The sequence below is a fragment of the Engystomops pustulosus genome, chromosome 6 (assembly GCF_040894005.1).
Source record: "Engystomops pustulosus chromosome 6, aEngPut4.maternal, whole genome shotgun sequence".
In the NCBI taxonomy this organism is placed as follows: Eukaryota; Metazoa; Chordata; class Amphibia; order Anura; family Leptodactylidae; genus Engystomops; species Engystomops pustulosus.
Genome location: NC_092416.1, coordinates 149,854,493 through 149,867,762, shown reverse-complemented (window position 1 = coordinate 149,867,762; position 13,270 = coordinate 149,854,493). Strand labels below are relative to the sequence as shown.

The 13,270-nt window shown below is 45.2% G+C and overlaps 1 protein-coding gene across 4 annotated transcripts in view; it reads right to left on the bottom strand.

Annotated features, from left to right (window-relative positions):
• BRCA1 (BRCA1 DNA repair associated) overlaps positions 1 to 13,270 on the bottom strand; it is a 101,634-nt gene that overhangs the window by 47,559 nt on the left and 40,805 nt on the right. For 3 of the 4 annotated variants that reach the window (XM_072111769.1, XM_072111771.1, XM_072111770.1), the window contains exon 12: positions 9,016 to 9,190. In XM_072111769.1, coding sequence (XP_071967870.1) covers positions 9,016 to 9,190 — 175 coding nt within the window. The remainder of the gene's footprint in view (positions 1 to 9,015; positions 9,191 to 13,270) is intronic. The other variant, XM_072111772.1, reaches the window with a different exon arrangement.

Here is a 13,270-nt window from a genome sequence, read left to right as displayed (position 1 = left end):
CTAACTTTTAAAAAACGTAATTTTAGTAATATGTAAAGTAACTGCAGAGGCTACTGGGGTGTGTACTATCCTGGCCGGGCACTGGTTGCTAAGGCTACTCCACGCCTCAGTAGCCTCTGCAGTTACTTTACATATTACTAAAATTACGTTTTTAACAAGTTAGGTAAAATTCCAGGATTATTAAATGACATTCGGGAAGATGCAGGCAGGAGGAATCTACCATCAGATCTACTTCTGATTTATCATGGTAGGTTTCCTTTAAGGTGTTAGCATAGACATTTAGCAGGTTATTAATAATAAAATAATAATTCCTTTATTTATATAGTGCACACAGATTAAGCAGAACTACACAGGGCTTGCCAAATCAGTCCCTGTCCCCATGGGGCTCACAATCTAAACATCCTACCAGTATTTTTTGGAATGTGGGAGGAAACACAGAGAGAACATACAAACTCTTTGCAGATGTTGGATTGAACTTGAACCCAAGACCACAGTGCTGCAAGGCTGTAGTCCTAACCACTGAGCCACCGTGCTGCTCTGGTATCAGCCAGTATCAGAGAACCCACTGTATAGCACAACACAATAGCAGTATAGAGGATAACATTGCACCAAATTTCACCCACATCCTATGTCCGAATCCCACATTACAAGCACAATGGGGCAGATTTATCAAGCAGTCTGAAAGTCAGAATATTTCCAGTTGCCCATGGCAACCAATCACAGCTCAGCTTTCATTTCACCAGTGCTCATGAATATTTTAAAGGGGAGCTGTGATTGGTTGCCATGGGCAATTGGAAATATTCTGACTTTCAGACTGCTTGATAAATCTGCCCCAATATAACTGCTATGCTCACAGATGCCACTCACGTCTCCCCCTCCCCCCATTTTCCAGTTGATCCTTCTATGCCAAAAGTTAATTTATTAGAAGATATTTATTAATCCGTCAATGGCAGAATTCTGTCATAATCTGTACTAGAAAGAAACTCAATTTTAGTTTTCAGGCACGTCTACGAATAGTATGACTAAAACTGGTGGCCTATGGAAAAGGGTGAGGCTTTGTGGCAAAAAGTCCATGGCCCCAGTTTTTATATTTTTGCCCAGTGCAAGAATTTGCGATTCTTACAGCGACTACATGGAGGCACGCGGAGACGGTGGGGCACGGGGTGTTCGGACTGGGTGCCTGCGCAATTTTCAAAGACCTGTGAACGTCTTTCAGATACATCAAGAGGGGGGGGGGGGGGGAGTAAGGCCACTATGATACGCCAATAAATCTCCCCTCATGTGTCAAAAATAAGGCTAACCCAGCAATTTGGTCAAAGATTTGGGGCATAAAATAAGCCAACTTATAGGAGATATGTATCACTTGACATTCTTAAACTCTGACAGATTTATCACCTATCATCAGACTCTTACATAAAATGTGTAAAGAACAAAATTGATGGTCCAGCCAACTTCGGTGATCTTTCAGACTTTTTATTTTGTCAGATTTCAATGGTCCACAGTGTTAATCCATTATTCCATAAAACATAAAATGTGTGCAGTATAAGACTGTGTTCTATAATTCTGCACTGGGTTTTCATAAATCTGCACCAATGTTTGAAATATGCAAATGAGGCTGAAGTGCTTTGGGGGCGTAACCAGAGCACATTAGGGGGTCAGACCCCACAGCAATAACCATGCCTAATACACTTCCAGCGCTCATCACCTTCTCTCATCATTCCCCATTAATCTAAATCACTACTGGTTCCAGCAAGATTTGGACCCGGAGCCCTGAGTTGCACAGCCAAAGCACTTCAGCCTCATTTGCATATATCTAAAAGTGATGTTTTGGCATGGAAGGAGCAACTGGATAATAAAAACAAAAAGGTATGGATGGAATGGATATCACTACATTACATTGCAGTGAAAAAAAACTGTGGTTACAATTTCCCTTTAAGAGGCATAAGGAATATTGAATAAAGAAGAGATCTTTAAAATTAAAATATGAGATACCATAATGGAATTAGGCCGGAATAACGCTGTCCCTGCGGAAGTCTTCATCCAACCTGATCCAGTGTTATAATTTAGCTTCATGTTAGCGACTGAAGGGAACAGACGGTTGTGATAAAATGGCTCTAGTACATGATATTATTAGATTTGGGGATAGGGATATGGTGACAATTCATCAGACGGCGCAGTATGTAGAGTTTACAGCACAGAGAAACCATGATCACAAGATCGTCTACTACAACTGACTTTCCAAGGGAACAGATGGTAGTGATATCATTTCTTCCTCTAATACATCCCAGTACAAAACATACAAGCCAATGTCACTGGAACAAGGTTACCCCTTAGTGTTTTACTCAATTTGAATTTTAAAGACCCAAAATGGAATTACCGTATTTTTCGGACTATAAGGCGCACCATCCATAAATGCCTGCTAAAACGTCTAGGTTTATATATAAGGCGCACCGGATTATAATGATGAATGACTAGCAGGTGGCAGACCTGTGCACAGTACAAGGCAGCTGTTGTCTGTAAGTACGGTTCACATATAAGGCGCAGCTTTGATTTCTGAGAAAATCAAAAGGATTTTAAGTGCGCCTTCTAGTCCAAAAAATACAGTACATGCAGCTACATGCAGGGTTACGTACAGTAAAGGTTTTGAAGGTTTGTTCTTAAGTTGAATTTGTATACAAGTCGGAACTGTTTAGTTTATAAATGTAGTTCAAGACAAATTATTTTGTCTCTGTGACAACTGGATTTTAAAAATGTTGGATTGTCATAAGAACCAGGATTAACACTAAAGCTTCAACTCTGATAACTTTTATAGCTGTTTATTGTAGCCTAAGGCAAAAGTACAGGAAATTACCAACTACCAAAGGCCCGTCTGTAACTAGGGGTTGTCTGTAAGTTGGGTTTTTGTATACTATAAGCGAAATGTGAAAACAAGAGTGGCCATTGGGTATCTGCATCTGGTAGCCCGAGACCCAGTGTCAGATCCAAAGTTCCTGGCTATCTGCATAACCCCTTACGGATCAAGGAGCTAAGAATCTTTGTTTATGGGGCAATTAGAAGGCATTGCTGTTAGGTACTGGCCCTGTATTCATACAATAGTAGTGCCCTCTAGCCCCTGCTTCCACCCCATAGATAGCAAGCCCCTCACTCCTATCATTTCATATGACCATGTTATCACTCTTTAATGTCCTATTCTATTGGTATATCTACCCCCTGATCTGTAAAGTGCAAAAGATGGCAAAATAGAAATAAAGATGTATTATTAGCAGGACTATAAAAAAAAATTATGCCAATATTCCTGGATTGTAGCTGGACTTCGAGCACTGTGGTGCACTGGTGTGTGAGATCTCTTCTCAGCAGCGCTCCCTCTGATCAGAGATACAGCAGGGTTCTGGTGAAGTTTTACAGAAGAGGGAAGAGGCTTGAATACAGAGATCTAAGAGCACAGCAGTGTGACGCAACTTCTCCAATGCAGCTACAATCCTGGAATATAAGTGTATTTTTCACACTCCTGCTGCTGCTACTACAAAAAAACATGATTATACAAATCTCCAGGGTCAATAACTCACATTCATCATGCAGTAGGCACTCAGAGATCAAAGAAGTAAAGAATTTAAAAGCCGGGACCATCATGAACCTGTTAAAGGGGTTATGCCACGAAACAATTGACTACAAAAAGCTGTCAAAGAGGTTAAAATATTTCAAAAATCTATTTGTAATGGTTACCTGGAAGTAAAGATTCCTTTCTATTTGTTATTATGATGCTTGTTCAGCCTCTATTCTGCTCCACAGAGAAGCAGATGTGGGAGGGGCCGGGCACATGCACAGCACTGACAGCGGCACCTAACATGATGCTGTGAGAATACATGGTTTTGCTCTACTTGTATACATTGATTGTACAAAATTAGGTGCAATAACATGGACCTTTTGTTGTTTTTATGACTTTTACTAATAATCTTTTGTATTTTTGTACGTTACTTTGGGGCCGTTAATTGCATCTCTTTCTGTGTATTTTGTAAGGAATTGCAACTAAATCACTAGATAGATAGATATTTATGAGATAGATAGATGGATATATGATCAATAGATATGAAATGGATGGATAGATAGATGACAAGTGATAGATAATAGGACTTGGATAGATAAATAGGTGACAGCTTCTCACATGTTACTGATCTTTAGCTACTTTCCTGCTAGTCAGGGACAGGGGCCCCTTTGCAGGAGAGCAGAGTAACATGGAGGGACAGTGAATGGTGGAGAGTACAGGAGGAGGACTGCAGGAGAGCAGTGTAACATGGAGGGACAGTGCATGGTGGAGAGTACAGGAGGAGGACTGCAGGACAGCAGTGTAACATGGAGGGACAGTGCATGGTGGAGAGTACAGGAGGAGGACTGCAGGACAGCAGGGTAGCATGGAGGGACAGTGCATGGTGGAGAGTACAGGAGGAGGACTGCAGGAGAGCAGTGTAACATGGAGGGACAGTGCATGGTGGAGAGTACAGGAGGAGGACTGCAGGAGAGCAGGGTAACATGGAGGGACAGTGCATGGTGGAGAGTACAGGAGGTGGACTGCAGGAGAGCAGGGTAACATGGAGGGACAGTGAATGGTGGAGAGTACAGGAGGAGGACTGCAGGACAGCAGGGTAACATGGAGGGACAGTGCATGGAGGAGAGTACAGGAGGAGGACTGCAGGAGAGCAGGGTAACATGGAGGGACAGTGAATGGTGGAGAGTACAGGAAGAGGACTGCAGGAGAGCAGTGTAACATGGAGGGACAGTGCATGGTGGAGAGTACAGGAGGTGGACTGCAGGAGAGCAGTGTAACATGGAGGGACAGTGCATGGAGGAGAGTACAGGAGGAGGACTGCAGGAGAGCAGGGTAGCATGGAGGGACAGTGAATGGTAGAGAGCACAGGAGGAGGACTGCAGGAGAGCAGTGTAACATGGAGGGACAGTGCATGGAGGAGAGTACAGGAGAAGGACTGCAGGAGAGCAGGGTAGCATGGAGGGACAGTGCATGGAGGAGAGTACAGGAGGAGGACTGCAGGACAGCAGTATAGCATGGAGGGACAGTGAATGGTGGAGAGTACAGGAGGAGGACTGCAGGACAGCAGGGTAACATGGAGGGACAGTGCATGGTGGAGAGTACAGGAGGTGGACTGCAGGAGAGCAGGGTAACATGGAGGGACAGTGAATGGTGGAGAGTACAGGAGGAGGACTGCAGGACAGCAGGGTAACATGGAGGGACAGTGCATGGAGGAGAGTACAGGAGGAGGACTGCAGGAGAGCAGTGTAACATGGAGGGACAGTGCATGGTGGAGAGTACAGGAGGAGGACTGCAGGAGAGCAGTGTAACATGGAGGGACAGTGCATGGAGGAGAGTACAGGAGGAGGACTGCTGGAGAGCAGGGTAGCATGGAGGGACAGTGCATGGAGGAGAGTACAGGAGGAGGACTGCAGGAGAGCAGTGTAACATGGAGGGACAGTGCATGGAGGAGAGTACAGGAGGAGGACTGCAGGAGAGCAGGGTAGCATGGAGGGACAGTGAATGGTAGAGAGCACAGGAGGAGGACTGCAGGAGAGCAGTGTAACATGGAGGGACAGTGCATGGAGGAGAGTACAGGAGAAGGACTGCAGGAGAGCAGGGTAGCATGGAGGGACAGTGCATGGAGGAGAGTACAGGAGGAGGACTGCAGGACAGCAGTATAGCATGGAGGGACAGTGAATGGTGGAGAGTACAGGAGGAGGACTGCAGGACAGCAGGGTAACATGGAGGGACAGTGCATGGTGGAGAGTACAGGAGGTGGACTGCAGGAGAGCAGGGTAACATGGAGGGACAGTGAATGGTGGAGAGTACAGGAGGAGGACTGCAGGACAGCAGGGTAACATGGAGGGACAGTGCATGGAGGAGAGTACAGGAGGAGGACTGCAGGAGAGCAGTGTAACATGGAGGGACAGTGCATGGTGGAGAGTACAGGAGGAGGACTGCAGGAGAGCAGTGTAACATGGAGGGACAGTGCATGGTGGAGAGTACAGGAGGAGGACTGCAGGAGAGCAGTGTAACATGGAGGGACAGTGCATGGAGGAGAGTACAGGAGGAGGACTGCAGGAGAGCAGGGTAGCATGGAGGGACAGTGCATGGAGGAGAGTACAGGAGGAGGACTGCAGGACAGCAGTATAGCATGGAGGGACAGTGAATGGTGGAGAGTACAGGAGGAGGACTGCAGGACAGCAGGGTAACATGGAGGAACAGTGCATGGAGGAGAGTACAGGAGGAGGACTGCAGGAGAGCAGTGTAGCATGGAGGGACAGTGCATGGAGGAGAGTACAGGAGGACTGCAGGAGAGCAGGGTAACATGGAGGGACAGTGCATGGAGGAGAGTACAGGAGGAGGACTGCAGGAGAGCAGTATAGCATGGAGGGACAGTGCATGGAGGAGAGTACAGGAGGAGGACTGCAGGAGAGCAGGGTAACATGGAGGGACAGTGCATGGAGGAGAGTACAGGAGGAGGACTGCAGGAGAGCAGTGTAGCATGGAGGGACAGTGCATGGAGGAGAGTACAGGAGGAGGACTGCAGGAGAGCAGGGTAACATGGAGGGACAGTGCATGGTGGAGAGTACAGGAGGAGGACTGCAGGAGAGCAGGGTAGCATGGAGGGACAGTGCATGGAGGAGAGTACAGGAGGAGGACTGCAGGACAGCAGTGTAGCATGGAGGGACAGTGAATGGTGGAGAGTACAGGAGGAGGACTGCAGGAGAGCAGTGTAACATGGAGGGACAGTGCATGGAGGAGAGTACAGGAGGAGGACTGCAGGAGAGCAGGGTAGCATGGAGGGACAGTGCATGGAGGAGAGTACAGGAGGAGGACTGCAGGACAGCAGTGTAGCATGGAGGGACAGTGAATGGTGGAGAGTACAGGAGGAGGACTGCAGGAGAGCAGGGTAACATGGAGGGACAGTGCATGGAGGAGAGTACAGGAGGAGGACTGCAGGAGAGCAGGGTAGTATGGAGGGACAGTGAATGGTGGAGAGTACAGGAGGAGGACTGCAGGACAGCAGGGTAGCATGGAGGGACAGTGCATGGAGGAGAGTACAGGAGGAGGACTGCATCAGGAGAGGTCAGCCTGTTACTTGTGTTATCTCTGCAGCCTCCTGTGTGACCTGACTAATGGTGGAGGGAGGAGAGGGCTGCTATATTGCTATGATCCATGTTGTGCAGCAGATCCATCCTCTGAGCAGCAGATAGCCATGTCTGGCTGCAGTTACCTTGTATCTGCTGCTGGAAGCATCTGTGGAGCTGGTAAGCAGTGGCCATCACTGCACAATCTCTGCCCCTCCTCCTCTCTCACTTCCTATTGGCTGCAGTGTGTCAGCTGATCTCTCAGTGTGGAGTGATCTGTAGTGCAGAGCAGCTGGGGGAATGTTTGTGCGCAGACTCGGCCAGATCAGCTGTAACTCAGGAGGGGACACAGCTACCACTAGAGGGCGCCAGCAACCATAACAAGAGTAGTTATCTCAGTAAGGCTGTAATAAGTGTAAATGGTGAAAGTACTTGTAACAATGCATTGGACCCAATTACAGCCATGTGCTATGGTGACACAACCCCTTTAACTTACTAAACTTCAGAGATTTTTCCTCATTAGATTTATAGATTTTGGGAGAATTTGGAAATCCAGCTCAAGGGCCTTTGATATACGGGGAAAAAGCTGAAAGGGGTTTTCCCATTAAAGCAAATTTATATTAGTGTTTGTATTATAAAAAGTTATACAATTTTCCAATATACTTTCTGTAGAAATTCCTCATAGTTTTCTAGATCTCTGCTTGCTGTCCTGCTATAGAAAGCTTCTATGTTTACTTTCTGTAGATAGAAATCTGACCATGGTCACACAGGTGCACGGCTCGTTATATATCACACAGCTCTGATTACTCTCTATGATACTAACGAGCCGTGCACCTGTGTGACCAGAGTCGGATTTCTGTCCACTGCATGTAAACATAGAAGCTTTTTATACAATGACAGCAAGCAGAAAAAAACACACATAAGGAATTGATACTGAAAGTATATTGGAAATTGTATAACTTTTTATCATAGAAATAACACCATTAATTTGGAATGGGAAAACCCCTTTAATAAAGGACACTTTAAAGGAAATCTACCATCAAAATCAAGCACAATAAACCAGGGGTACTTACTCATAGATCCAGGCACTGTGACCGTGTAATCTTCTTATATTTGTTATCTATGGCCTCCATCCTTTTAAATTCAACTTTTAAAATTGGGCTAATGCACCAGAAGGGCTCAGTGTGGGGGCATTACCAAAGCCCCTTCGTAGCATCAAAGGCTGAGTGCAGTGCGGCATCCATGCTCCTGTTTGTTTAAATGGGGCACGGATTGGAAAGATCGCAACGCTGGAGGTCGGGAGGGCACTGGGAGATAAATCCATGTTAATTTTTTTTACCCGCCCCATCCCAACCAATGGGTCTTGTTATACCCGGCGGGTAACCGCTTTAAAGGAAATCTACCATCAAAATCCATGATAAACCAGGGACACTTACTCATAGATCCAGGCACTGTGACTGACGTAACCACCTTATATTTGTTTTCCATGGCATTCTCCCTTCTAAAATCAACATTTAAAATTATGCTAATATGTTTCTAGAAGGACTGATGCCGCTCCCCAGATCACTTCGCAAGCTGTACAACGACCTTGAGGCACCAGAATCAATCTATGGCCCCCAACGAATGTGAAATTCCAACCAGAATGTAGATTTTACACGTCTGCATACATTTCTTGGTCTTTACATATCGGGCACGCATGGTGAGAGTCTGATTACTTTTATGCCGTCGCATATGCCCACTCGTGCTAAAACATTCTGGCTAAGTTGATACGACACAGACTGTTAGAACAGAAGTACATGGTAATTTTTCCCAGCACGCTGGCGCCGTTTGCAGCTGGAATGGATGGGGTAAGCAATGAGTCATTATACAAAGTGCGGCTTTGACTATGCGCATATTTACCGTAGTCTGCTTGTTTCTCGCGGGCCTCCTGGGGTCTTATTGTGACACGCTCAGCTGTGGATGCTCGCTCCCTCGCACACGCAGGACTCTGGCTACCATGCTGTTCCAAGACCGCTTCCAGGACAGCCATTTCTCTCTGGAGTTTCTCTAAATTGTTCCGCATGGCCTCCCGCTGCTGGAAGAGAAGACGCCCTGGGAGTTTAATCTACTTCTGGAGAAAAACTGAAATACTGTAGATCTTAAAGGAGAGGAACAAAAGCGACTTCAAATGTAATTACATTAAAGCTCCATATATAAATGTATACAAGCTATACCATCCTGTCTGGTATTGTCTATACTGAAACTACAGCATTCAGATGCAAACACCTCCATATCTGATCAGGAGTATAGAGATGTGTGGTTCAGACCTTTCATAGGGGAAGTATTATAGATGACCAAACCCCAAAGCCAGTTTTCGAACCTTATAGCTACCTATGTCATTCGCTTTCTTTGCAATGTTTTTCAGTACGGTAAAACCCAGTATAACTAAACAGTGTTATTGTGTAGCCGCTAGGAGAAGAAGCAACCGTACTGCCACCGCGATTAAGGCTTTCCCCCGTAACGCGATGGTCGCAGTGGCCATTTTATACAGACGTACTCCGTTTTAATATGGATGGATAAAGGAAGATTTTGCCACATATCCATAGTTGTTGCTGGATACAATCTTTCTTATCATTATATAAGTATAATATATAGCGGGAGATAACAAAATCATGATGGTTCATACACAGCACCCTATAGGATACTTCTAGGAACGGGAACAGAAGATCTTCCATTTGAGCAGCCCTTCTCAGCAATTGGCCGCCTCAAATACCTGTCATTCACTGATTAGTCCAAAATAGCAAGAATTACATTGAACCCGCTACATGTTCAGCTCCTCCTGCTCTATTATCTGTTGCCTGTAGACAGGTCACTATTTACAACCTGCTCAGTTCCTCCTGATCTAGCCATATGCTGCCTGCAGATAGGACACTGTATGCAATCTGCTCAGTACCTCCTGCTCTATTATATGCTGCCTGCAGATAGGACACTGTATACAATCTGCTCAGTACCTCCTGCTCCATTATATGCTGCCTGCAGACAGGACACCATATACAATCTTCTATGTTCCTCCTGATCTAGCAGTATGCTGCATGCAGATAGGACACTGTATACAATCTGCTCAGTACCTCCTGCTCCATTATATGCTGCCTGTAGACAGGACACTATATACAATCTTCTCAGTGCCTCCTGCTGTATTATATGCTGCCTGCAGATAGGACACTGTATGCAATCTGCTCAGTACCTCCTGCTCTATTATCAGTTGCCTGTAGACAGGTCACTATTTACAACCTGCTCAGTTCCTCCTGATCTAGCCATATGCTGCCTGCAGATAGGACACTGTATACAATCTGCTCAGTACCTCCTGCTCCATTATATGCTGCCTGCAGACAGGACACCATATACAATCTTCTAAGTTCCTCCTGATCTAGCAGTATGCTGCATGCAGATAGGACACGGTGGCTCACATTTATTTAAGCGTTTGCGCCAGTTTTCTGTCAGACTAGAAAGAACGTGCAAACTGCTTGCCACATGAATTTAAGAAGTGTCTGCACCAGCAAAGTACAGCCTGTACTTTGCTGTACCTGAAAACATGGAATAAAGAATCCACTTGCTACACCTTACATTGGATGTCCTGGAGTGCTGCCTATTTTCTCCTATTCTAACATTGAAGGATCTGAGGCCTGGTCCTATTGTGCCTGCGCCCACCGTTACCTCTATTGTTTGTGTGCTGCTTACAATTTCCTCAAATAGATAGATAGATAGATAGACAGACAGACAGACAACTGTTCTGAGGCCAGTGATAAACTGCAGTGGCCATGTGGCGTTGACACAATATTAAAGTTAGTGTAGGTTCTTTTGTTATTTTGATGCAGCCCCTACTGTATGATCCCAGACAACACCTTTAAGAACATGCGGTACTGGTATTTACCCTGCACTCCACATATAACATACTTGTTGTATTGACATCCTATAAAACATCTGTAATAACGGATCCAGTTCAAGAAAAGTCTGTCAGCTCATTCGTCAGAAATTATAAAAGGAGAGTGGGAAAAAAAAATCCACTTTCTATCCCAAAAAAATAAAAAAAATCCGCTTTTAGAGATTTTCATTTAATGGAAAAATAAAGCCAAGATATTTCTCCATGAAAAGACACTTTGTACCGGTCACAAACACACTTTTTACAGCGGTGGGATCAATAATTCCCATTATTTTCAAGGAAATCTCACGCCGCAATACTTTGCCCCAGAAAGCTGTCAGGCGACGCTGTAAAGTGCTGTAAAGAGATTTCTGTGCTTTCTACTCTGTCAGACGCACGTTTCTTGCAGATTTCTCAAACTGTAAGGAGCGCTCTGATGGGAACGGGGCGAGACAGGAGAGGAATTACCCAGGTGTTTATTCTGCTATCCGCCACACAGCACGAAAGGGACTTCAGTAACCTGCTCCGCGCCAATGTTTTTTTTTTTTTTACCTCAGATACACATCTCAGAAAAGCTTTTAGCCAAATTAATGTTTTCCCCCTCTTCACAGTTGCTAGGATGGATGACTGCTTTAAAATCCTAAATCGTGTTTTTGGGAACAGAAGAGATTATTTAAGACTTCGAGAGGCAATATGTTATTGTCATAGTAACAATGAAAGTCTACAGAAACCTCAAGATGGAGGGGGGAAACGTGACGAAAACATGAAGGGTCACAGCCAATTTAATTATTGTACCGCACCAATGCTTCATCTCCTCACAAGCCTGGAAAATATTTTACACTAGTCCATTTTTATAAATACATGTATTCCAATGAAAGGACAATTTATATCTTGTGCTGTTCCCCTAATATTCTTCCTGGAAATGTAGAAGAAAGCTGACATGTAAGATGCCATATATCCCAATGATGTTCCTGGGTCAGGATCAGCAGCCATAACCCAGTGTAATATACACATCTCAGTCCTCTTAATACAGCTTTTAAAGGGAACCAGTCACCGGGTTATACCCCACTAAACTACCAGCCCCCCCCCCCCACAGGTAGGCGATGAAATGTCCTTTCTAGAATTCCTTCTTTTATGTGAACGCTCATCCATTTACCCATACAAAAACTCCCCAAAAGTCAGGCAAATATGACTCTTCTCTTCCCATTTTCACATAAGAGGAGCCAAGTTTAGTGGTTGGAAGTGTCACTTCAGAAGCCACCATTTTCTGTTCTATAGTACCCAGAAACAAATTTTGTGTGTCATATTAAAGATATTAATCTCATCTTTCATGATTCTGTGAGCTACAGAACTGTGCATAAAAGTAGTTACACATAGGCTGGAACTGGATCATTATCTGCAGCCTACATTTGCCTAACTATAGGGGATATTGTTTATAGGTAAACAGCTGAGATTTCACAAAAAAGTTTTACAAAGGACATTTTATCCCCTACCTGAGGAGACTGGTAGTAGGGTAAAACCTGGTGACAGGTTCTCTTTAAAGGGATTATAGCATGGCTCCTTTTTTCCAACAATTATCACACCAGACCTTTGTTTGTGCCAATAATCAGTTGTATGAAAATGAATGGAGCTTAAAAAACTATTCACTAACCATGAGTCAAGTGTGGAGAAAAGCTACCATGATTTTCATACCACACACAACCCCTTTAGGAAACATTGCTGGAAAACCTGTGGCCTGGGCAGCCACTGGACGTTACATCCATGGAAAATGGGTACCTAGATCTAGAGCATTTCCACCCCTGCCCCCTTGGAATAACCCTTAAGCGGCGCAGCACAGCGCCATACGGGAGCGGTAAGGTGCTGCACATGTGCGGCACCGCATCGCTCTGTACCCCGTGAAAAGATAGGACATATCCCATCTTTCCACGGCATACGGCGTTGTGCGCCATGTATCCCTATGGAGAGGGGCGGGGGTGAGCGGCGCTCACCTCCTCCACCTCTCCCCGCGCGCCAACATCAGTGTTAATCCAGCCTAAAATTCTGTGAAATGGGAAAAGTGGACCAGGCATTGCAGCCACTCCAGGAACTACTAGGGGATAGAAGGATATAGCTGATAGACAGACAGTATAATACAGAGTGCTTTGGCTAAGTTGCAATAGCAGACACTGGCCATGGACCAGAGAGGCGCTGTTGCTCCGCTATTTTTTCTCTTAGTCAGATGGCCTTTAATCCTCACACATAAAGATGACTCAAAAC